Below are 27,169 nucleotides of genomic sequence, written 5' to 3'. Positions count from 1 at the left end.
ATGTGCCTAGAATTTATTCAACAAGATCTACATACATATTGTTTCAAGAGAATTCTAATAGGATTTTATTTAGATGCTATTCATTTTCTTGGAGGTAAATGTTAAGGAGATAATTGGTTTAAATATTTTATAGAATTATGTATTTGGGTCACTTTCGATAAAGAATAATTTAGAATAGAAAATATATTACATAAGCAAAACATTTTGTCAGAAAGCCAAAACAATATAATAATAAGAAAACTTGAATTACTTTTATATGTCATACATTTCCTATTTAGATATATAGTGTAAAATGTACCATGAAAGAAAAGAAATTCTTAAAAATTGTTTCAGGTATAATGTATGATAAGCATGATCAATGTATATGCGAAATAAAAAAAATCATTGGTTAAACATCCTTTCAAAATAATGTCTACGCATCTATAGTCTTATCATATACTTTTGTTTTTTATATTAAAAAAAATATAAGCACATAAAGATTGCCATATATATATATATATATACATACACACATATATATATATATATATATATATATATATATATATATATATATAATAATAATAATAATAATAATAATAATAATAATAATAATAATAATAATAATAATAATAATAATAATAATAAAAGAAATTTCCTATTAATTTATAAAATACATACAAGGTAATCTGAAGAAAGCATTAGAGCAGTGAAAATACAAAGATAATAATTTATAATGTATACTTTTAATACAGTTATAAGAGAATGATTTTAAGTGTGAGTACTGCACTCGTGTTTTATCTATCTCCGTTTTAAATTCATATATTTGCCTGTGACTCATTCTTTGCAAATATGTTTCATAACGAACATGAAGCCTCTCTTTCCTTTATTTCTTTTATAATTTATTTTCTTTTCCTTTATAATTCACTTTCATTTATCATCAATTTTATTATTACACATTCATTGGCAATTTTGACTAATACAAAAAATAATTAACAAAATCAATTTCCCTCTATTTTTATGATAGCATTATGTAATGTTACAATGTGTTGTTATTGCTTGATTATTTGAAAGATTGTTCATATATTATATGAAATTGTTAACTTTAATGTAATATCAATTAATGATAGCAGTAATAAGTGTCTCAAAAGCGAGCGCTCATGTTCGTTGAATATTATTAATATTCTTATTGATATTATTTTGCTTCTGGCATATTATAGAAGCTTAATAAAATAATAAATATATATATATATATATATATATATATATATATATATATATATATATATATCAAATCGGAATATTTCTTTTCTTCCTGCAAAAGAATATAATTTTAAAGAAAGCGAAATAAAGAATAGATGTAATTAATAGCTTATTTCACTACTCGTTTTATCACAATGATTGTAAAACATCCCTAGTAATGACTTTTTAAAAGGGCACGAAGAATTCATATCCTGAGCGAACAATGGCCCATTAACCATTCTTTAGTGAGAAGCTCAAACGTTAACCGCCATGTACAGAGCGATCACGTTAGAAAATCTAATCTTAAACATTTTTATACATTACAGAGCATGTCTCACCGTATTTTCACACATCTAGTGATAGGTCGTGATTCTTGACTGGTGTTCTTCTTCCATTTAAACTTACAAATTTTAACCACAAAGACAACAATGATCAATATTGTAATACTCACGAACTAAAAAACATGAGCGCTAATTAAATTACTCTATATAACATTATTTTCTCTGCCTTTCTCCCTCCCTCCTCTCTCTCTCTCTTTCTATGTGATAAATTTATATGATTCAACTTCCCCTCAATTTTTCCTTGTCATGATGCAATTATGATGATCTACAAGTTAAGCAATAGTATCTATACTTCACACAATTTCACTGTAAAAGTGAAACATTAAATGTTTCATTCTCCACCAGATACGGTCACTTCTCGCCAAGATGTTTCTTGAGATGATTTAACAATAGTTGATGAAGATTCCGAAATATCTAAAGCTGGTGGACTGGAAGGTGGTGTAGGTGTTGAGGGCACGTCTCTCGAGTTACTATTACCTGTTTCATTTTGCTCAGTTTCAGGTTCACCATCAACGTTTGTTGTAGTTTCAACCTGAGAATTTGTAACTTTGGATGTAACTGACTCTTGTGTTCTTAACGATGAACCATTTTTAGCATTAATGCTATCCTCGCCTATATATCAATATCATTGATTGTTCATGAACATTTATAATTATAAGTAAATAACTAAATGTTGATACCAATTTTCAAATAGAAATAAAATATTTGGTAATAAAACAAATGAAAAAAACTTCACTTACCACACGGCCTAAGAACCAAATAATACAATAGGTCAGATAGAGAAATTATACCAATTACTTTGTCGTCCTCATCTATCACTACAAGTCTATGGACCTAAAAAGTATGAAATAATTTGATCAAAAATTGCACTTTTTTTTTTATATAATTATTCCTCTAAATCTTTTCTAGATACCTCTGCTCTTACAATTCTTTCCATAACAGTAAATAATGTCTCATCTAATTTACAACTTTGAACACCTTCAAACCATTCGTTCCTGTGTTCATTAGCAGCTCGCAACGATACGTCTAAATTATTGTATGTCTTTTCAGCTGCTAGATTCTACATAGAAAAAAAAAAAAATAAAAAGAATAAATAAATTGTGACCATAAAGGAAAATAATTAAAAATAAATTAATACAAGAAATGACTTACGATAACATCGAACTTGGAATAAATATTAACTAGTTTTCCTTCCGCATCGATAACTGGTAATGCAGAGACCCTCCTTTCAACAAATTTTTTGAGAGCTAAAATTATGCTAGTTTCTTCCGTTGCTGTTTCTATATCATCAAAAGTTCCTATCCTAAGTTCTCTAAGCGTTTTATTAGTAAAGGATGGTTTTGGTAATTCATGAATCTGCATTTCAAAAATTAATTAATAAATTAAATTTCATTATCGTTTAGTAAATTAAATATATAAGATTACATTATCAAAACTTACATAAAGGAACAAAAACCTTAATATTCGTTTGTGTGTTAAAATATAAAGGACATTGCCAGTATCAGGATCAATTACTGGCAAACGATGAATCCTATTTTGTATTAAAGTTCTTATAGCTTCATACAAAGATGCATCAGGACCAATGCTCACTAATGGATGAACTTGATCTTTTAATACTTCTGAAATAATAAAATATTTATTTGTAATTTATATAATATTACAAATATACTCAAACAAAGATATTTACTTCTCCAAGTATCTAATTCATGTTCCTCCAATTCGTCCATTGTAACAGACGGACTCGTATAATACATTTGAAGAATTTTTATAAAATCTGTTATGGTCAACATGCCAACGAATTCTTGCCTTGCACTATCCCATAAAGGTGCAGCTCTTACTCCTTAAAAATAATCAAAGAAAAATACAAAATCCATTCTATAAACATTATCGTTTCAAATACTCACCATTATATACAAGAGCAAAGAAGGCTTTCTTCACAAGAAGATGTGTGTCAAATACAACTAATTTTGCACTGGTCGGTATCAGATCGTAACACTTGTGAAATTTGAAAAATTTTACAAATATCTGCGACTCGTCTTCTTCTAAAAATTATGAACAAAAAAAAACATGGAGGTTTTTAAAAAATCTTCATTGATTAGTTCAAAAACTCATGTAACATCGCAAAGAATCAAGGATTGTTCAAAGGAATCAAATATCACCATACATCATCAGAGATAGATTCTTGATGATCGCACCTTTGGAAAGGATCCAAGCAAGTTCATCTTCGAGGGGTGGGTTTTCAAGTTCAAATTCTTTGATAAGGTCTTTAGAATAAACAGGATCATCTTCCTGACTCCACCAACTGGATGCAACGTGTCTGAGTGCGGCACGGATGCTTTCAGAATTGGAATAGTAATGTAAAGCTAACATTATTATTATCTATTGCCATCGTTTGTACGATCAAATGGATAATAACACACAAAATCACATAAATTCCAAAGGAAACTTAAAACTCGTTGATGAACAGTTTTAATGATTAGCAATGGTAGTAGCTGATCGAAGTTTCTTTTCTTCAATCGAAGCACGTCATTCAATATGAATCGCATTATCGAAGAAGCCGGAAGACGTTTCCGGTGATATTTTGATGATAATAAAGATTCATTCAAACGAATGCTGATGTTGTTGATTACGAATTAAAGATCAACATATTAAGAGACAAACGAAATGTTCTTTCACATCTACGCGTCAGTATCAATCACTAAATAAATCTATTCTTAAATCGAGTTGCATTCTAATGTTGAGGAATATAGTTGTTGCAGGTAGAAGCACACGTCAAGCCCTAACAACACCAACAGCCGATATCGCTAATCGTTTGCTCTGGCCTTTATAATTCTCCTTCCAATTCGCAAAGTTTATCTTTAAACTCTCCCACCATTTTCACCTTCTGCTTTACTCTATACACTTGCGATATATTGCGGTATATATACATTTACGATTGATTTTCGACGATAATATTTACGAACATTGTAAGAAAAATCAAAACTATGTTATTTTATTCAAATAAAAATATCAATACAAAAGAATGTAGACTGTGAAGACACCAAATTAAGAAAAAAATAAAGGAAAAAAAAAACAAAAAAGAAACTGCTGTTGTCTTGTTTAATGCAAACTCAACGATGTTTAAAAGAATAAAAAGAAAGAAAAAAAAAGAAGGCTCGTCGAACGACGATATAATTAATTAATTGAACGAGTAGAGCGCTCGAGTGTAAAATCATTCCTGTAGCATCGATAAGAATAATAACTCGTTGATTATAAACAAAACGATAGCAACTTATGTATCAACGTTGATATGACAATTAGGTCCAGTTTTATCGGAAATATATTTCAAATGATAGGAATTAAAAGATAACATCAATGCGAATAGAATTATCTTCGAATATTATATTTTCTTCTTTGTGCTACTTTTTTCAAAAAAAAAAAAGAGAGAAAAAAAAAAAAGAGAAAAAAGAGAAAAAAATACCTATCTCAACACAAGTCTCCTCTCCTACTAAACTATCGCGAACTTGGTCAGCTTCATTGCTGATGAAGCAAGTAACTGATTCGCTCAGAGCAAACAGAGTTACAATATTCTCTCGATTCGTTCGTATATATACGTGTTCTGTTAGAGTCCTCGTCGTATCATTCGTGCCAAGAATAACTCAAACTTGCCAAGAAAAAATTCGACTACGTTTCGTGTTCTTAGACCTGACAAATGCGAAGCAATCCCTGCTTGTTCGCCTGTTTCCCTATTTCAAATGAAAATTCTTTGCTTTTTGTTTGAATTGATACAATAAAAAATTAATAACAAATTGTTCCATTATTTTTGTTTCTTTTTTTCACATTTCCTTTGAACACATGCATTTACTAAAAAGTTATTACTGTGTTAGTGCAATTATGAAATTCTTTGCGATAAGACACGTTCTTATGAACTTTTGCACTTGCTAAGGATAGCTAAATAAACTTACCAAGATCAGAGAGGGAAACCTTTTCTAAGAACGGGTCCACGACTGGTAGCTGTGAAAAAAAAAAAAAAAAAGAAAAAAAAACGATCAAATAATTGCTGCTTAATTTCACTTGATAAAGGTGAGAACGAGAGTCACCCTTTTGTAAAACATTAAACTTACCCCTCGTGCATCTCTGAAGAGTATGGCAGCGTGAACTGGATCAAGACACGCATCTGATGCTCTGTGCGGTATCGCTGGGGTTCCTAACGATAATCTTCTCGGTCCAGGATCTAAAGAACTTCTTCTAATAGCACCTAAATCAATCATATTCACATCGTAAAAGTTCAAGATAATCTGATCAAAAATGATAAATGATCAAAAAGAGAGGGTGAGAGAGAGAGAGAGAGAGAGAGAGAGAGAGAAAAGATAGATAACATTTCTATTTCCATCAAAATTCAATCGAAGATGAAGAGGATTTTTTATCGAGCATTTTCATCAATCGCAAAACAAAGTCGATAAGGATAAAACTTATTAAGTTCTGGATAGAATTATTCGCGCGAAGATAGATCTTCCTCTCTGGTTACCTTGGCTCAGTATACTCTCGTAGATTCGATAAGTTGTTTCGCAGTCAATTTCACGATGATTTGGTGGACGAGCACCCCCATCGAGACTCTGACTCCTATTACGAAAATCGTCCTCCCTTTTTCTTGGTGTTTCCTGACATTCACTTTGTCTTCTTATATGACCGAGCCTTCTACCAAAGTGTCTAATCATTTCCTGTATACCATGATGATAATTATGTGAGTGATGATGTTTCTCATGTTCTCCAGTTGGACTCGGTGAAGCTGGTGAACTTCTTCCACTTCCACCTTGTTGTTGTTGTTGTTGCTGATGAAAGTAATTGTGAATAGGAGGATGAAGGTGATTCTGATGCTGCTGTTGCTGATGATGTTGATGTTGATGTTGATGTTGATGATGATGATGATGATGATGATGCTGATAATAATGATGTAATCTGGTCTGATGATTCTGACCACTCCCATGAATGGTATGATAAACCTGTTGATTATGATGTAGGGGATGATGATGATCCAAAAGCAAACTATTATAATTAGATGGACGATGTGATAATCGATAAGTCGAACTGACCGACCCACGAGATATTGCATTCTCTCGAAGGCAGATTTTATTACTGGCATTTTCTCCTTGATTCAAAAGTTCATGCAAAATCCGTGTATCCTGTTGACGAGCATCACTAGATGAACTCGATGACGATGACGAATTTTTCAAATCCTGCCGATTGCTTCTAGGATTTTCATTGTTATTGTTGGAAGTATGATGAGATAATAGATGATTTAATCCGTGCATTTTTAATCCTTTATATATATATATATATATATTTATATTTTTCTTTTTCTTGATTATATATAAATTCAATTATTTTTCGATCTTCTCGATATTTAATAATCTTCTTTTCCTCATTATAATCTTCGTTATTTTCAACGATGAAATATAATCGAGCTGCGGAGAATTATGAAGAATAAACATAATCGATCATTTTCTTTCAAGGTCTTCGAAAGTAGAAACATTTTGATTTTCATTGTTATGTCTCTGTTCTGATCATTTTTCTTATAAATTTCATCTTATAAGGTAAATGATCGTGAAAGATAAATGAAGGAATAGATACACACACACATACACTTCTTGGCAAGAGATTAAAGTGATTTTTTTACAAAACTAAATTATTTATACAAACCATCAAGAGTATCCTAAATTTTATGAATACTTTCAACGAAAATGATGATGATGATGATGATGATGATGATGATGATGATGATGATGATGATGATGATAATGATAATGATAACGATAACGATAACGATAATGATAATAATTATTATTCTACTTGAAAGATTACTAATTAAGAGAGAATGTTCTTCCTAATTTTGAAGTTTCTAATTCAAATAGTACGAGAATTCAGTAGTATGAAACATTAGTATTACAATGATTAACTATAAAATTGAGACAGGGAAGTAGCTGAAATATGAGACTAAATCATCTCGCAAGGACAAATTTACACATCAACGAATATGTACCAAATGTTCTTATCCTAAGAGAGAATAAGAACATTTTATGAAAGCTTAGATATAGATTGTCGATATCGATTAATAGATATATAGGTTCAATAATACGAGAAGAAATGCTGATCGTTCATATTGCATATAAATATATATACATACATATGATACTTTAGGTGGACCAAAAGTATCAAAGTGATTTAAAAAATCAATTACTTTTTTGGAGACTTCCAAAAAAAGTAATTCTATTTCCAAGTAGGATTGTAATTAAATTCCGTAATTTTATAAGTTAGGCCTTATAGTTTTATAATATTAAAAACAAACATTAACCCAAAACATGTCTAAAAAAAGTAATTGATTTTTTAAATTATTTAAGAACTGTTGGTATATCTAAGAATTTTTTACCCACCCTGTATATAGATATATATTACGAAAGGGCGCAGGTGAGAGAGAAAGAGAGAGAGAGAGAGAGAGAGAGAGAGAGAGAGAGAGAGAGAGAGAGAGAGAGAGAGAAAATGATGATGATCTTGACCGAGAAATCTTGGCTCGTTAATTCAGCACGTGTTCAGCAATTTCATGAAGAGTTTGAAGAGTCTCAGAAAGAGATTTTGTTCATATTCTACTTCTAACACTTTTCAAACATTTTTCTTAAATTGAAATGAAAGTAATATCATATAATTTTGAAATTGTTTAAAAGAAAATGATTTGTTCTGTTAAAGAGTAAATAAAGAGATAGATATTTTCGAGATAAGAGATTTGATTCTTGATCTTGCATTTCTACACTTGTTCATATCTATTATATATTATCGAGATTATATGTCTCGGTTAAAAGAGCTTTTACGCTTTATAAGTTGGAAACTTCCCAATTTTTCGACAAGTGGGTCGCTGAAAATGTATATTTTTGGGTCATAGGAGAGAGGAACTAGGATATTCTATTGATCCCTTTTGCCAGACTTTCGAATTGAATTTTCGAATTGGTTACATCATTTCAACATATTGAAAATGAGATAAAAAAATGTTTTTCTTTTGCTTCATAATTTCATTCAAATTAAATAATAATTATTACAATTTTTGTCACAATAAAAATATTATATATATATATATATATATATATATATATATATATATAATCTAATTTTAGATTAGAATAAGAAACAAAATTAGATGTCAAGTATTATCACAGATTAGAAAAAAGAAGGTAAACATAAAAGATAATTTGATATTTTAATCATTGAAGATAAGAATCGAAAGTTCGATTTATAAATGTTTCAAAGATATATCAAAAGAATAATTACTTTTAAAATCTAATACACGTAGAAAAAGAAAAAGGAAGAGGAAAATAACATAAATTTCTAATGTTTTTTCTTTAACTCAATGAGAGGGTAAGTAATATTACGGTTATGGTTGTATTGATACCAAAAATAGCAAACCGGATTGAAGTAAGAGAACATTGACACGTGAATAAAATGTCAAGAGAACGAAGTATTTGCTATGGAAACATAATATCTACTGTGCTGTTCCTTTCAAGTAAATCTTTACATGGATATAGTTCTTTCAAGGATCATCATCACAGATCTTTCAAGGACACAAGCCCCCACCAAGAACGATCACATTTCTTTTTCTTTGATTTAAAACGTATAAAAAATGTACTTACTACGATCTCGAATGAAAGTGACTATAACAATATGAATAAACAACAAGAACTATTATTGGATTTAATAAAAAATAATAAATTAAATAAAAAATAAATAAATAAATAAAAGCAATGAAAATAAATTCTGAAAAATGAAAACCGCTCGAGATTTCTTTTAGCAAATTTTGATATTAAACAATTTTTTAAAACCTCGTTGATATACATACGAAATACCTAGGCGGTTTTAAAAATAAATTACTTTTTTCGATATTTTTTAGGTTAATTTTTGTTTTAGATCGTAAAACTACTAACCTAAAAAATCTCGAAAAAGAATAATAGTTCTTTAGAATAATCTAAGAACTTTTGCCCTACTCTGTATATACATATATACATGCAATAACTGCAGTGGAACATTTTTACTTATGTATTACTTTACATAAGCTTTTTGCAGAATTGTTAATGCAGATGAGAAGGCAACAAAACTGCCGGCTGTCTATTCTCAGAAACGTGTATGTATGTGTATATGTGCTATCTACAAATGTAACGAGATCGTAATTGCATCATTTTTACGTTTTTCCATATTTCATCTTGGTCGGAAAACTTTTTTGTCGTTGAAATAAATAACTCTTGTGGAATATATTAATAAAAAATAAAATAGTCCTTTGATCAATTCGTCGATAAAAATTCATCAATAAACGCCATTTTCATGCACGAATACATTTTATATATCGAGAGTATTGTTTTACAAGAGGTTCATATTTCTTTTCGTTAGAAAATTTGCTACCGTTTGCACATAACTCTGAATTATGCGAAATTCATGACAAGTAGTATACATATGTAAAATATATATACGACGTAAAAAAAAAAAAAAAAAAAAAAAAAAACCAAAACAAAATGTAAGCAATATTTTTTCGATTTATAATTTTCCTTTTCTTTCTACGAATAATATAAATAAAAAATAAGTTGCTCATATAATAATTATCATAATCCCATAAAGGTAACTACTCATTTAGGACACGTCGTTACAGTAGAATCATGCGGATGCGTCAGCGACAAGAGACTGCAGTAGCAGGATGGAAGGGATTAAGTCAAAGGAGATTCTTCTCGCGTTATGTCGTTATTCTTGTCTATTTTTCGTATGTACTTCGTATTCTCTCTTCAATGAGAATAAAAAGAAAAAAGAAGACATACAATAATTTTGTATTTCAACGAAGTCTAAGAACAGCGCGTTAAAGAACTATTTTCATTTGCTAGTCGTTCAATGCGACGTTCGTTCATTGGTCAAGGTCACAGCCGATGACAAGTACCTTCCTTGTTTACTATTTGAGAACAAACTAAAAGCTAACATAGTTATGTGTTTACGTATAATATAGACAATTTGCGAACATGATCTACCTTTTTAATTGATTTTAATTATTATTATAACGTTACATATGTTTCCTTTGGTTAGGTTTTTTTTATGGTTTATTCCGAACGTACGACGTAGAATTCGAAACGACCTAGAAAAAAGAAGGAACTCTCTCTCTCTTTCTTAATAAAACCTTGATTGTAAGAACGTTTACAAGGAGCAGATGTTAAATAAGAATGTTGTGTGTGTGTGTGTGTGTGAGAGAGAGAGACGAAAAGATGTAAGACGACAAAAGGGGAAAAAAATTGGGTGAACGTTGCAACGTCTATATACAAGAAAGAACATAAGTTGTTAGATTCCTCCAATTTCTCACGTTAAAGAGCATAATTAAAGAAAAATGCACCAGTGAGACATTAAAACAATGACATACTTTCGTATCATAAATATAATAAAACCGGAATAATGAAAAATTATTAAATTTATAGATTATAGAAAAATCGTATGTTAAGGTTATATCGAAGACTACGAAAAAAAATAACATCGATATTTATGTATACAGATTACATTATTTTTTTCTATCACTTAACTGCTTTTCAAAATCATTTCAATTCTCGAAGACCATCCAAAAACATTCTGTGATCGACTTACATTTCCCAAATTGTAACACGAAGGAGCACAACAAGAAGACGTAAGACGTAGATTTATCTTGAGAAGACACGTTCTGCGACAAGATTTTTAAGAAGCATAGAAAAAAATTAATTTCTTTTTGTTTCTTTATAGAGAATCAATTTCACTATTTAATGTCACAAATCTCACGAAAAAGCATTAAATATTAATTATGTACACAAGATTAGAAAGAAAAGCGTCAGGTCTATATTATACCAAGTGGCCCCTTAAGTTTCATCTTCGTTTTCTCTTCGACTTCGGCTTTTGACGAAAATACACGAACCTGTTTTCGCTTTCAATATATCACTTTTATTCCGCAGTTCAATCGAATTTTTCGTTCAACGATATTGGAAGGGATTCGTTTAAGTATTTGAAACACTGTGTTCGAACGTAATACAAAAAGAAAGAAAACAAAAAAATCTTGAGATTAACTGAGAGTAAAGGAGAACTCGGTTGATAGGACTAATACTTTTTAACGAATCACAAGGATGGAGAAGGCGCCACCGGCAGAGACTCAACCAAACGAATCCCGACTATACACCCAAGGTAGTTAGAAAATCGCGCGCTCGTGACTCGAAAGACTTCAGAGAAAGAGAGGAAGAGAGAGAGAAACTCATTCGATTCCTCCTCTCAACCCTCTTTCTACTCCATTACTTCTATCCCCACTTAATCCGCAATGTCGTCAATCTTTCAGTTCGAAAATGGCGCATTTTTTAAATCGACCAATCTCATGCATACTACTCGAAATAAGAATTGAACAGATGCGCATAATATAGAACGAACCAATCGCGAGTAATTACACGTGGTGCCGCTAAGCGGAATTTTTTGGAAACGTTTTGAAAATTTGTTAATTGATCCACGTGATTCTTGAAAGCACAAAAGCGCGGCAAACGATGTATTATACACATAAATTTCCATATTTTTCACAGCTGTCCATTTCGTCCTCGTCGCCGTTGTTTTTACAATGATGATAATGCTCGATAAAGCTAACTGCGTGTGTGCGAAAGTTTTTTAATGTACATATCAATCGTCATCGGTGTTATCATTTACGCCGTACGGTAATATCTCACAGTAAAGTTAACGTGTAAATATGTATGTGCGTTAAATAGAATATGAAGAAGATTATTTGACGTCATTTTCATCGTTTTCTAAAGTAGTATGCAAATTACTCACCTTGCGCAGCTACCTGTGCTTGATGTTGGGCTGCTGCTCTCTGTAATGAAAAAAAAAAAAAAAAAACTGTTAAAAATTCCATTCATTGATCAAACAAAATAGAGAGAAAGAAAAGAAAATGAAAGAATTATTTAAAACTGTAGAAACTATGAAAACAAAAATTGTATTGAAAATGAAAAATGTTCTTTTTGTCATTGATACAAGAAAATATAAGAAGATAACTTTAGGAAATACATTTTGCAAAATCAGACGAATGCCAGAAGCTTCTAGGGTCTTGGAATCCAAAGAGCGACTTCTAGGTTTTGGGGTAAAATAATCGTCCCTCTTGCCACTTTTAATCCATCGAAAATAGGATGACATATTGAATTCTCTTATATTTTTCAGACTATCAATGAGAAGTCTTGTTCAAGTTTCTTGTCAGCAACTGATCTAAATGAATATGTTTATTGGACGTAAACGTATGCTATATTAATAAGCTAATATCTCGTTTCACTAGCTTATTAATTAAAAATAAAGACAAGAAAAAAAAAATAAGAAATAAAAAAGAACTACACTTATTAGTTACTACAATTAAAACACGATGCTAAATTCCGAAAAATTCTGAGTATATAAACATAAGCGTGTTATCGTAACACGTGAAATAAAAAAAAATTAGATAAATAAATTTTAGTCTTCCGAACGAAAATATGTATATTACACACTCGTACATTTTATCACTGATAAAACGTGTAGGCATAGGCAAACGTTCGTTACTTCGGTTTATATTAAATTAACATAACTTCAGTTAAGAATCACCGAAAAAAAAAGCGATACATAAAATCAATTTTTTCTTTTTTTAATACTATAGGTTATTTATATCTCATAGTTAGATAATAATTTATTTGTGATTTCTTTTTAAAAGCAATATGTATATATATATATATCTTTTCTAATCTTTTTTTTAAAAGCAATAGAAAACGTTTTTAGTTCTTTTCTCATTGAAAAAAGAATCTAAATAATTCCACACGTGTCCCAACTTATACAGTCAACTAAAGAATATCGAGTCATCAGATGACCTTTTACCCCGAGCAGCGAAACGTGTAGAATAACACGACTTACGCATATTTTACGTTGGCTGACTCGTTAATTTTTTTTCTTTTTGTTATTATAAAACCTATTACAGAATTCTACCTACTGCAAGTTTTCACGTTGAAATAGATGCACATAAGAACAGGAGGACTTTTAACGCAATGTTATATCATAATTGATGAATAAGAAATTTAAAAAGAGATAGATATGAATACTAAAAATGTAAGAGAACTCAGATTTAAAATCGATTGAAAAAATTCACTGAGATTTGAAGTTAATTTTTCTTAATACAGATTCATTACGAATGTACTAATTTTATTTTTTGTTTGTTTTTTTATTTTTTTTTTTTTTTATTTTTTTTATTTATTTATTTTTTTTATTTTTTTTTAATATATAAAAATAACCAAAATTAACGTCTTTTTTATATTTTAACACAAAACAAAAATAGATAAATAATTAAAAAAATATCACTGAACACACTATAACGGATTTCGAGGAAAATGTAAATACATATTCTGTGACTCGCGAATATTATTTAAAATCCCGATATTCCCGAGTAGGTATAACTGTACTGAGTGTAAATGCGTGTTGTTCTCTCTCCGTCTCGGTTCTCACTACGCATCGCTAAAATGAACGTGATATAAGCGGGAATATTACTCCCACCAAATGACGTGCTTGCTTGTATGTACATACATATGTATACTTATGCCACGTATACTTTCACAGACAACTAGCTAATCGAGTTTGTTTAAACAGTGTTTACTCAACGAGTAAATAAAAACCGTTTGGAGAGAAAACGATATCTCGTATTGCAGAAATCGTGATATTTTGTTGATCAAAAACTGTTAAGAGAAATTCATTTTTGGCATTAAAATAAATTTTTGACAGAATTTATGTGAAAGTACTACTAACGAAATTTATGTAGTCTCTTGTGTATTTGTTACATTTTAAGTAATAATAATAATACATATAACTTACCGCTTTTCTTTTATCCTCTGCACTAAGAGCACTATGGCTTCTATGTCTGATCAAATCCATAACTTTGCTTACAGGATTCCTGCTACTTTCAGATCCTGCTCTAGGTCTACTACTTTGTTCTTTGGATTCTCTAGATTCTCTACCATCTCTATGGTGTTCCTTTTCGGTGTGTACATCACTCGATGAGCTTCCATGCGATCCTCTGTGAAGAGAATGCTAAAAAAAAAAAAAAAAAAAGAAAAAAAAAAGAAAAACGTGTTTCAATAGATATCTATAATATCGACGAATATATTACAAGAAGATTTATTATCTGTTATCTTCTTTCTGATTAAAATTTCATCCCATCAATAGATATCAGTAATACATTAATATGCAATTCTGATATTCTATATATAGAATTATAATATGCAAATTTATTTTATTTCAACTGTTTAAAATGTCTATCATAATAATTAATTGAAAATTTCATGAAATTTAATATTGAAAATGCATTAAGATATACCTGCACAGCACTCTTCATGTTTGCAATAATACTAGGCTTTCTTTTACTGGCATCAGACTTGCTCCTTGGTCTAAAGGCATCGAAGAGAGCTGGTTTTCTTGTAGGACTAGCTGTGTCATCGACTGTACCACCACCGCTTCTTCTACGTTCTGCACTATTACTTCGACTGTTGCTACGACTAGTGGATCCTGAACGTGTACCTGAAGCCTTTCTACCACCCTTACTCGAGCTGGACGAACTGGATGCTGAAGGTTCAGGATGTTGTTGGGGAAGTGGAGTGGATTTTCCTGATCCTGGTGCACTTCCAGGTGCTGGTTTTCTAATAGGTCTTGAATGAGAACCCCAGGTACCTAAACACAAATATTGCTCATCAATACAAGGTCCATTTTAAATAAACATCCTCAAAATATATACAAAATAGTTAAGATTTAACTTGAATTTTCATTATAAAAATAAGAAACCTTGTGTTTATAACTTAATATTATTTTTAAGAAACATATATATACTGAAGTTCTGCCATACAATTTATTGTTAGTTAATTTAAATTTACCTGCTCTTGGCCTATGGCCTTGTTCATTAGAAGCTTGATTAGTATCAGCATCTTCGGTAACTATAGTTGGCAATGGCTGTGAACCAAGTTCCTAAAAGCAAAAAAGAGTATTATCTAAGTACGGTAATAAGACTTTGGGAAAACTTTGAAACACTTAATCGATTTATATCTATTATAGAAGTACATAGTTTTCCTGTATATTCCATAGTAATCTTCTATATGAAAAGCCATTGTCATATTCTGTTCAGAACATAGTAATTCGTGCATATTAAATACCCACATTGTAGAGATAAAATCCTCCAAATTCTAATATACAATTTGTGAGTCTTTGTAGTCGGCGGAAGTTCGATCTACAAAATCTAAACATGGTGTCACTTTGTAAAATGTCTTGCAAACAATGTGTGTGTGTATGTGTGTTTGTGTGTGTGTGTGTGTGTGTGTGTGTGATATCCTGTTTCATTGAAATATTAAAGGATAGTGTCCCAAGTTATACCAACAGCAAAGAGAGAACAAAAAAAATGATTGTCTTTTATATGTAGCATTTGCTTGTTCAATGATCCAAGAGTAATAAGAAGATACAAAAAAATTTTTTTTCTTTTGCAATAAAATAAGTATCTTCTTAAAAATTCAAATCAACTAACTTATGTCATTGATGTATAAAAAAGTCTCTGGAATATTTAAAACTACCTTATAAGTTCCATATTCAGGACAACGATCCAAGTAAGGCACAAGTGAATATTTTCTGACTCTTCCTAAAGCAACCGATGACATAATAAACCAAATAAATAAAAATTAAAAAAAAAAAAAGAAAAAAAAAAAAGAAAAAAAAAAGAAAACTACACTTATACCCGAATATATTCGTATAACAAGAGTCATGTACCTATCGAAAGACTCAGATATTAACTGCCAATACGAATATGAACTCTTAGAGAAAAAAAACGTAGAAGAATATATCTATGTATTATCGCGAACTGAGATCTTTTCGTCATTGGTCGATATCGATAATATTTCCACGGATGATCGTATAGTCATAATGTTCGTTATTGACTTCTTAGAGATTACGATGGCGGAGAGAGGCTATACATATCTCTGTTGTCTATTAAATAAACTATACAACATCGATATTTATAAAACGATGAAAATATAATCGCGATTTGATTATTTAATTATAAAAAAAAAATCAAATCCATTTAGTTTTTTTCTTCCTCTTCTTCCTTTTTTTTTTCTTCTTTGATAGAAAAACATTGAGAATGAAATATCTAATCTCCATTTGTTTCTTTTTCCTTCTTTTTTTTTCCTTAACACAAGGATAACTCTTTCATAAATGGCTAAGCTAAGAATGTTATGCTATGTACATAACTTATCTATTATGTACGTATATGTGATGACTCGTTATGAAAAAGAGTGAAATAGCGAGTAGTGTTACGATGGTAAATAAAAGATTTGCAATTACCGGAATTGTCAAATTAGCAAATTAAAGAGAATAGCATTAAAGAATTATTTGATATCGAGACGAGATTAAAAATTTCATGGAGTTGTAGAGAAGAATGAATAGATCATTTATGAAAAATTTACAAATGAATAAACAATATTACAAAAAGAAAGCAACGACTTGGGACACTATAAAATAAAGGGGGAAAAAAAAGAAATAAAAAAAAAAAAAAAAGAAAGAAAGAAAGAAAAAGAATGCTATATTATCAGAAGGATCGCATCTAATCGAATAAAAAGAAGCCTCCATCTCAAAATGGATACCATACTTTTTAATAATTTCAAAAATAAATATATCAATTATAAATGTCTTGCGCTCTACCATCATACGAAAAAAATCATTTCTAATTCATAATAAAGATGAAATGTAACGATCAAGATGTTATATGCTAAAATGATGTTTCGTCACATACGTACGCACGCATACAAGCGCGAACACACACGACACGCACACGCACGCACCCACGCACAAAATAAATACTGACGAAATATATCGCATGCCAGTAAAAAAAAAGTAAAAGTGAATATATATCTCGTTGGATAATGACATTGATTTCATTTCTATCAATTGCGAAGTTCTACGAATAACCTTCCCCTATATATAAATTATATAATCTCTCTCTAATATCTGATGATCGTTGAGAAATATCAAAATAGGAGAATACATTATGCTTGATCGCCTAAGCCAAATACTACATACCAAAACAATGATTTTTTCTTCAACCAAACAAAATAGTAAGGGGTGTGCCGCTGTTGGTAGAACTTGGCGTAATGTTCTGAAATATAAAAGAGAGAATGTGACATATTTTCCGAGGCTTTACTTACATGAAAGGGAGAGAGAAAGAGAGGAGGGAAGGAAGAAATGGAGAGAGAGAGAGAAAGAAAAAGAGAGGAAAAAGAGAGGAGAGAGACAGATTTTGTGTATTCAGTGTTAATGACGTTGAAGATAATATATGTATGTACCTAAGTAAATATAAAAATGCATAACGAGAATTGTTACGACGTGTTGTGTTGCTATTCATAATAATAATAATAATAATAATAATAATAATAATAATAATAATAATATAAATAATAATAACAATAATATAAATAATAATAACAATAATAATAATAATAATAACACTAACAACAACAACAACAACAACAACAACAACAACGACAACAATAACAGCAACAACAATAGCAATAATAATAATAATAATAATAATAATAATAATAATAATAATAATAATAATAATAATAATAATAATAATAATAATAATAAAGATATAGCGAGACGTGGCTTTTATCTTTGTGCAACTCTTAAAGTAACGATCGAGATATAAATAACATTTTTAAATATTTTTTTTGTATCTGAATGACACCCATTGTTCTTTCAAATGTATTTTACTCATTCCTAATATGAATGAATAACTTCGAATTGGAATGATCAAGTTATAAATTAATAAATGATATGTTCATTATTATTTTGTTACTTTACCATTAATTGATTAATTAATTAACGTTTATCTACCTTCCGCCGAACACACATCGAGCCTAATCCGTCGAGCTATATTATTAAAAATCGACGAAAATATTGGAATAATTATAAAAATTCGTTGAAAAAAAAGAAAAGAAAAAAAAACGAGAAAAGAAAAAAGCATCATGTCAACACTCACCTTTCTCTTCCTCTCCTGTATGAAGTCAACCCTACGCACCCATACTTCCTCTGTAGAATCATAATCAAGAGTGCTAGAACTACTAGCTTGACTTTTCATTTCTATCAAGCTACTGTCAAAGAATCTCTTGTCCAAGTGTGGACTTGGTAATGGACTAGTTCTTGAGAAGGTCATACTGTTAGAATAAGATGGAGGATCAGTAGCAGGAAAAGTCATTCCTGGGCCAGTAGTATGTCTTCTTCTAAGAGGTGGTTTCGTTGTGGACGTTGGTGATGTTACTGTTGTCGTCACAGTCGACGTGGTAAACCTAGAAGTTGTAACTGCTGTTGAAGTTGGAGTTGCTGTAGTCAGTGTAGTCGTCGTAGTCGTTGCCATAGTTATAGTTGTCGTTGTCGTTGTCGATGATGTCATCGATGATGTTGTCAGAGTCACCGTTGTCGCCACCATTGTGTTAGCGGATGTTAATGCGGATTTAGCTTCGGAGATGCTCGAAGATTGATTCGATTTGAGATCAATTCTTTCCGAACTTGATCTTTCTGAAGATGTTGGACTCGAACCTTTCGAAGAGATGCTAGCTTCTCGAGTATTTTCTTGGGATTCTTCGTTTTTCGCTTCTTCTTTCTTGCTAGTTGTTTCTGCATTTTTACCTATAAAATCATACGATACAATATTATTTTAAATGTATTTTTTGTTATGTTTTATGTTATTTATTGATTTTTGTTAAATACTGAAAAAAAGTGAGTCATGTGTTTTTTTTCGTTTTGTATAATGACGACGATGATGATAAGAAGTATAGCAAGAGATTTACAATTTTTATTCTCTATAAATAAACCACGTAGAATCTACATGTAGAATATAGTAGATCAGCGTTGTTGCCTAAGTGGAGTGACTTTTTGCACTTGTAGGACGGCCGTTGCCAAACGAAACTAAACGAAGCTAAAAGACCAGCGGTGTAACGCTAATCTTAGCACTCGTAGTCGAACGAGCTCTCTCGTAATAGCACTTTTCTCCTCTCCCTAGCGAGCTCTCTTTAATGGCCGAACCTGAAATTTCGTAACTTCGTCTTGGTCTCGCTTTTCTCGTTTAATCGACTTCCCCGCTAATATATATCTACAGGGAATGTTTTGACACGCACTATACTTGAATCATTATGAATCTGCGCGCGCGTGCGCGCGCGCGAGAGAGAGAAAGAGAGAGAAACAGAGAGAGAGAGAGGGAGAGAGAGAGAGAGAGAGAGAAATCGCGATTAAAAGAGATACGAATAGCGAGAATAAAGAGTTAAAGGAGCAAAAGTGAGCTTAATTGGATGGTATAGAGATAATGTTGTAGTTCGTAGAAAATAAGAATGTTGTATTGCGCTCGTGAAGAACTTGTAAATCACGTGCTAGCATGAGACATGATTCTTGATCAACAAGAGAGAGGGGGGAAGAGGGAGAGGGAGAGGGAGAGAGAGAGAGAAATAGAGAGATGATTATATGAGGAAATAGAAACCAACAGTCTCTCTTTCTTACCTTCCTCTGTTTCATATTCATCTTCCTCTCTACATTCAGATAATCTTCTACCCCAAGGATAGGGACTATGAGTTTGATTTCTTGATGGTAGCCTATTAACATGAGAGAGAAAATAATGATGAAAGAAACTGTCAACTCCATCCGAATCCTCGCCAGAAGATTGTAGCATATCCTTGAGGGCAGCCAATGAGGTAATAGTATTATAATTAATAGCCGAAATGAGATCATCCTCGATGTCACTGTCATCGGTAGTGTCCTCATTCTTATTGGTCATCGTTTCCGTCTGTTTCGCTGCTTCCTGATCGAGACTTTTACTTGGCTCGGTTTTCGGAGGTTCCGTCTTATCCTCCGAACTAGTTTCAGACTCGTCTTCGGACGTACAACTCGAGGTACTCGAACTCGATGATTCCTCGTCTTTTTTAGTTGTTTTCGTTGTCTCCTCGTCGTCGGATACCTTACAATTGACTTCTAAACTTTCGTCCTCTTCGTCATCACGCGTTACTCGTTTCTCTTTACAATTGTCCACATTCTTAGGCAATATCTCATCGGAAGAATTTTTCGTCAGGATTCCTTCCGATTCTACACTCATATTGTCACGATTAGCGTTGTTCTTATCGTTGACATCACACGAATCCTTGTTCCTCTGACCGTTGCTATCCTCCATCGAGAATCCTGATTGAAAAAAGATCTTTTTTAAAAATAGACTCCTTCCCTTTTAACAAACTAATTTCTTTCGAATGGAAACATTTAATCGAAACGAACTGTTACTACCAGCCAAGACCATTTGCATCGTACTTGTTTAGCTAATGAAAAAGCTGACAAACACTTTGGCTTTCTTTCATGATACCTTACATTGGCTCGAGAGAGACTCCTACGATATATGTGGTATGGTACTGCGGAGAGAGTCTCGCTTCTCTAACATACGAAGAATTTGTTTAGTCATCGCGCTTTGAGTGCTGTGCACGTATAGAGTCAGTAGTACATACTTATGTGAAGATTACAAAATCATACATCACGCGCCAAGTGGATCATCGGAAATCAATATGATATCGAGAAATGTTGTAGACGCTCGTATAGATCGCGTGTCACGGATGTTTGACAAGTTTTTTTATTAATCATGAAATACGAGAACGATTACGTGTGATCTTTAATCGATTTGTTTTCTTTCTTTCTATTTTCTTCTTTTCTTTTTCTTTTTTTTTTATTTACCTTGCTCTAATTAATGTACGAATTAATTCACTGAACGATTAAGATACAGTAAAAAAGAAAAACAAAACTCGGACGTTATTTTACGATTCTTCAAAAGTTCTATTTTATTGGAAACACATAATAATAATAATAAAACTCACCTTAATAATGGAAGTTAGAGTAGTCCAGAAAGACAGTAAGTATATACAAGCAGGAAAAATCTTATAGATTCGTGGAAAGAGATAACGATCTTCTTTAAAATCGTTTTATCGGCATCTCATGTATTTCATATATATATACTATATATATGTATCTATGTATTTGTGTATATATCACTGTAATTTTCGTCGATTAGAGTCGGTATAACAGAGAAAAATTTGTCGAGCACGAATTTAAATTACGCGCCACGAACCATCGAACAGGAGCGTCTAACAAGTAGTTAAATATGTATATGTAGTATCTATCTAAAGTATTTCATATTAAATAGTAATCATATCCGACTTAAAAAAAAAGGCGTTTCCCTTTTTCTTTCTTTTTTTCTTATTTCTCTTTGTCGAACGTAGAAAATATGGTAAGAAAACAATCAAAGTGATCGTCCTTTAGAATTCTTAGCAAGAGTATTATATTGAGGTTAGATTAGATTTTCGTTGTAGACGTAAGAAATAAGGAATCTTAGCCGATTAAGTAATACCATCACGAGTTTGATCCTTTCTTGGAGTTTCAAACATCGATGTTACACTTTTGATTTCTTGGTCCTTTTTATCTTCGTCCTCGATATTCCTTTGCGTTGGAAAATTACGAACGTAAACAGCTGTGCGCGCTCGTAGACGCTCGCCAATACTCGTAAACACTCGGCAATGTCCGTTGACGTTCGGAACGAGATGAAGAATATTGGGACTTTTTCGGTGTGACGGCGGTGTCTATACAATTATATTTCTTATTAACAATTTTTATTGCAATCTTTGATTATCACAATCGAACGTTATTCCTCTTCTTCGTTTATATCTTCGTTTCGATGAAAAATAATTAATCTTCCAAGATGTAATATATATATGAGAAAAACGATAAGAAATACGTTAACGTTTCAAGTATGTTCTTTTTGATTTTACACTTTTAACATATCAACGAATTGACCGTTGATTTACGCGCGAATTTCCGTTACATCCTTTTGAAAGAAATAAAAAGAGTCGCCGTCGAATGAAGGAGAGCACGCCTCTCCCCAAAAAAAATTAAAGAACGTTTGACGCGTGCTACCTTCCCCTTGTCCACTTCTCTTTTAACAACCGGCTGAACTAGAACGAGAAAGAGAGAGAGAGAGAGAGAGAGAGAGAGAGAGAGAGAGAGAGAGAGAGAGAAATGAACACGTCGAAAGGGGATGTCTCGATGCGGAAGAAAGGATCGATGCGTTTTCTCGTCTCCTTTCCCCCTCTAGCACGTTCTTAGCGTTAACCGGCACGTTGCCGGAACGACAAACGGCACGACCTTGAAGCTAAGCCGAGCGCATCCGTATCAACGCAATCGCGCACGTAACTCGAGCGATCTGACTCCTACACCGTTCTTTTTCACCAAAATCGAATTTACCGATGGTACATATGCATGTACATATATATGAAAAAGGAAGGAAAGAAGGAAAGAAAGAAAGAAAGAAAGAAAGAAAGAAGATACTAAACGAGATGAAAGACAAGTAGGATTAATTAATTTGTCTTTCTAATACGAGATCCGCACTTTCAGGAATCACGTCCTTCAAACTGAACATAAAATGGTCGTTCGGCCGGTCCAGTTTTTTCGCAAACCGTAGAAAAAATAAGCGACACACACCTTTTTCCTTTCGATCGTTCTAATTATAATGATAAGACACGTGAGATATAAAGATAGAAAGAGAAAGAGAAAGAAAAAGAGAGGGTGGGAAGGAGGGAGGGAGGGGGAGAGAGAAAGAGAGAGAAAGAGAGAGAAGGAAAAAGAGAGAGAAAGAGAGAGAAAGAGAGAAAAAGAAAAAGTGACGAACAAACGCGTTTTTTCTTTCTAACGAAAGAGATTACCACAAAAGTGTGTGCTGTGTAACGTGGCGATTGGATCGAAGAGAAGACGCTTTTAGATTGACATCTCTCCGATCCTCCTAGTAGCGCTGCCGAGAGCAGACTGATACACCACTCTCTTTTATTCAGCTTCACGCGCGCTCTTTTAACCACTCTTATACAATTGCGCTGCGCAAAGCGCTGCACATTTTACCCTTTAAACGGAACTCCCTCACCGGCCGGCTGTTAAATGCTGCCATTTGCAGACGCCAGGAGCGCGACTGGTTATCAAAGAAGTTTTTTTTCATCTTTCTTTGTTTACTATTTATAATTTCTTTTTGCTAAAAAATTACAAATTTTATGCGAATCATTTAACTCTTATTAATGAATACAAATGTTATGGCTTCACAATTTTTGTCATAATGTAATCTTACGTATGTTTCTTAGATATTTTCTAATGTGTATTCTTTTGTAATAAAATGAGTCATACCATTTTAATATTCGTCCTCGTATCGTCATCATAGGTTATGAATCGTATGATTCCGTAACACGTGAATCCATATGTGCTCTTAATTTATACTAATATAATACAGGAAAGACTAATGAAATAGTTAATATGGAACTGGAGACTAAGATTATAATAAAGGGTGCGAGAAAACAAAAGCGTGCATACCACAGACTTATTAAGGATATGAATATTAAATGTTGTGATAAGCCTATGAAAGTTAGTTCTTTTGTTAATTCTATCATTAAAAGTAATTTTTCTTTGGATTCTTAAATTATATTTTTTGTTTTTTAGAATATACTAATTTGCAATGCAGGATTATCAACTGGTTTTGATAAAGTGATGTTACAGAATATCGTTTCTCCTATAATATCTAATTGTGAATTCATCATGCCGCAAGGACGATCTTATTGTTTCATTAAATGTCAGTTAGAAACTGATGCTATTGAATTGTACAATAAAATACATGGACGTTTTAAATTGAATGGTCAAAATACACCGTTGTATTTGACATATACTGAATCAGGTATATTACTTAATAATGCTTTCATTAATATTCAATGTCTAAGAAATTAAGTATTGTCTTTTGTTTTTCATAGTACCAAATTTATATAAGAATACACATGATTCTGTATTACCACCTGGTCTTAAACTAATAGAAAATTTTATAAATGAAGAAGAAGAGAAGTCCTTATTGAACATAATTGATTGGACAGAAATGGGTAATAATATTAATATAAAATATTAAAGTGTTTACGCAATATATATTGTTTTTTCTTTTAGGATCTTTTTCATCTGATCTGAAGCAAAGAAAAGTAAAACACTTTGGATATGAATTTCAATATCATTCAAATAAAGTTGATCCTAATTTACCAATTATACCAATTCCAGAAGAATGTAATTTTTTACAAGATTTATTTAAAAAACATGGATGTGGAGCATATGACTATGATCAACTTACTATCAACCATTATTTACCTGGTCAAGGTAATCATAAAAAAGATGGCGTTGTTTTTATATATACAATATTTGTCTTTTTTATTTTAAGGAATACCTCCACACATTGATACACATAGTCCTTTCGAAGATACTATACTTTCTTTATCATTGAGTTCTTCGTGTGTTATGAATTTTAAAAAAGGAGATATGAAAGTCGATGTTGTTCTACCTCAACGTTCATTGTTAGTTATGACTGGTGAAGCTCGTTATGCATGGACACATGGAATTTCTTCGAAATATAATGATTTAATTGAAACTACTAATGGAGTTATGAAACAAACGCGAGGTGTAAGAACTTCATTCACATTTCGAAAAATACGAACAGGTCCTTGTTCTTGTATGTTTATAGAATATTGTGATTCAAAGAAGGACTCCTTTTCTTCTTTTGTAGACAATAAGTCAGCAGCAGAATTAGAACAATCTTATGTACATAAAGTAAGTATAATTTATTATTAATAGATTAATTTTTTAATGCAATTCATTGTAATTTTTTAATCATATAATAAATATTTTTAGGTATATGATGAAATCTCAGATCATTTTAGTGAAACTCGAAGTAAAGGCTGGCCTAATGTAATCAAATTTTTAAACAGTTTAAATGATGGTGCATTAGTAGTAGATGTTGGTTGTGGAAATGGCAAATATCTTCAAACAAATGAAAATATTTTTAAAGTAAGAAATGAATGAATATATATGATATTGTATTATTGGAAAATTTGTATACTATTGTCAATTTCATTTCTACAGATTGGCTGTGATCGAAGTTTTAAATTAGCAGAAATATGTAGAGAACGAAATTTTGAAGTACTTTTATCTGATTGCTTACATTTACCATATAAAGACAATTCTGTAGATTCTGTGATAAGTATTGCTGTTATTCATCATTTGTCAACTCAAGAAAGAAGAAAAAGAGCAATATCTGAAATGGTACGAATACTTCGACCATATGGTAAATGTTTGATCTACGTATGGGCAAAAGATCAAAATAGAAATTCCAAACAATCTAATTATTTAAAATATAATACAAATAAGAAAAATGAAAAAGAAAATGATAAATGTATATTACAAATAACTGATCAAAATTTGTTACTTCCTATACATAGAAATCGTACAGAATTTACTCACAGCGATATGCTTGTACCTTGGAAAAAAAGAAGTGGTGATAATTTTCTTAGATATTATCATCTTTTTGAAGAAAAAGAATTATCAGAATTATGTTCAGAGATTCCTTTGGTATTGATCAAGAATACTTACTACGATCAAGGTAATTGGTGTATAATTTTAGAAAAGAATATATAAGACTGTATAAAAATAAAGATACCAAAATAAAATAGTTTTTGTAGTACCTATTTTGATAATTGTACATACACACACATATATATAATATAAAAAGCTTTATTTTTATACATAAATCATTTTGTTACATGATTTTTTTCAAAAGTTCAGAACAGCCATGTCTTGAACCTTCATTTTTAAAATCAGAGAATTACATCTGTACTCATTATTATTGTAAAATTAAATTAGTTTAATATAAAATTTTACACCAATGCCAGTCTTAAGGCTGTTCATCATCATTCTCTCGAAGCGTACGTGACTTTAGCGATAAATATGGACAAAATATGAACTACAAATGCAAGTGGAGAACGCTATTCTCATCGTGGGCCTATCCCTATCAGTGTATAAGCTTGTTTGATATACTCTTCTTATGCATAAATAACAATCGGTTTCTTATAGGTAAAGTAAGTAGTCTAGTAAGCTATAATTCAATCCCTCATATTTATATCTTTTTTGTATAGTAGTCTCCGTCTTACAATGATTTGTGCTAGATACGACGTTGATATAAATTTGTTTCACGATAAATGCATAAAAAATAATAAATATAATGAATACATAATAATTAGTATATAAATTTGCTAATTTAAAAAAATTATCTTTGAATTTAATTATATCTTATTTATTTATCTGTAAAAGTATTATTGATAATGTAAAGTGTTAGTATATTATAATTATAATACTTATATTATAATCAGAATTACATTGAAGAGAATTTGAAAATACATTGAATTATGCAGCCATTCGCCTGGTAATAATTGTGTTGCGTATTTATCATAAGATTTCAATACATCGCAAATATTATCGACCCAGGTCTCACTACGTGGAAGTTGCTGTATATGGAGACTCACGGGATAATACTGACTCTACTCTAAAATCCACGTTCCGCTATACCGATCCGCGATGCCTGTCCGTTTTGGGAGCTTTAGACTTCTTAACTAATAGGAGATGTATGAGATCCCGATTACAAATAGCTTCACCGTCCGACA

General features: G+C 31.3%; 2 protein-coding genes across 15 annotated transcripts; one reads left to right on the top strand and one right to left on the bottom strand.

Annotated features, from left to right (window-relative positions):
- Positions 1 to 884: 884 nt before the first annotated feature.
- Positions 885 to 23,487, bottom strand: LOC124955935 (serine-rich adhesin for platelets-like). Of its 10 annotated transcripts, none has more exons than XM_047511114.1 (17): positions 23,369 to 23,487; positions 22,021 to 22,360; positions 20,142 to 20,813; positions 18,631 to 19,277; positions 15,482 to 15,572; positions 14,932 to 15,281; positions 14,430 to 14,645; positions 12,384 to 12,423; positions 5,666 to 5,799; positions 5,507 to 5,555; positions 3,467 to 3,604; positions 3,250 to 3,402; positions 3,003 to 3,181; positions 2,715 to 2,918; positions 2,476 to 2,622; positions 2,303 to 2,396; positions 885 to 2,174 (listed from the first exon to the last, which is right to left on the bottom strand). In XM_047511114.1, the coding sequence occupies exons 2-17, from the start codon at positions 22,055 to 22,057 to the stop codon at positions 1,894 to 1,896; spliced, it is 3,432 nt and encodes a 1,143-aa protein (XP_047367070.1). In that variant the 5' UTR covers positions 22,058 to 22,360; positions 23,369 to 23,487; the 3' UTR covers positions 885 to 1,893. The 10 variants fall into 10 exon arrangements, with proteins under 10 accessions (XP_047367070.1, XP_047367069.1, XP_047367074.1 ...); XM_047511113.1 differs by having other exon boundaries at positions 22,021 to 22,621; positions 23,369 to 23,468; XM_047511118.1 differs by lacking the exon at positions 22,021 to 22,360 and having other exon boundaries at positions 23,369 to 23,483.
- On the top strand, positions 20,153 to 26,923 carry LOC124955937 (alkylated DNA repair protein alkB homolog 8-like). 5 transcript variants are annotated; one of them, XM_047511127.1, is made up of 9 exons: positions 23,251 to 23,778; positions 23,938 to 24,068; positions 24,144 to 24,375; positions 24,449 to 24,571; positions 24,633 to 24,836; positions 24,898 to 25,283; positions 25,365 to 25,520; positions 25,596 to 25,775; positions 25,952 to 26,147. In XM_047511127.1, exons 1-9 carry the CDS (start codon positions 23,739 to 23,741, stop codon positions 26,009 to 26,011), a joined length of 1,512 nt encoding a protein of 503 aa, XP_047367083.1. In that variant the 5' UTR covers positions 23,251 to 23,738; the 3' UTR covers positions 26,012 to 26,147. The 5 variants fall into 5 exon arrangements, with proteins under 5 accessions (XP_047367081.1, XP_047367079.1, XP_047367083.1 ...); XM_047511125.1 differs by lacking the exon at positions 23,251 to 23,778 and adding an exon at positions 20,153 to 20,332 and having other exon boundaries at positions 25,596 to 26,923; XM_047511123.1 differs by lacking the exon at positions 23,251 to 23,778 and adding an exon at positions 21,088 to 21,525 and having other exon boundaries at positions 25,596 to 26,923.
- Positions 26,924 to 27,169: the final 246 nt, after the last annotated feature.

Source organism: Vespa velutina, chromosome 19, assembly GCF_912470025.1.
Source record: "Vespa velutina chromosome 19, iVesVel2.1, whole genome shotgun sequence".
In the NCBI taxonomy this organism is placed as follows: domain Eukaryota; kingdom Metazoa; phylum Arthropoda; class Insecta; order Hymenoptera; family Vespidae; genus Vespa; species Vespa velutina.
This window is presented reverse-complemented; position numbering and strand designations above follow the sequence as displayed.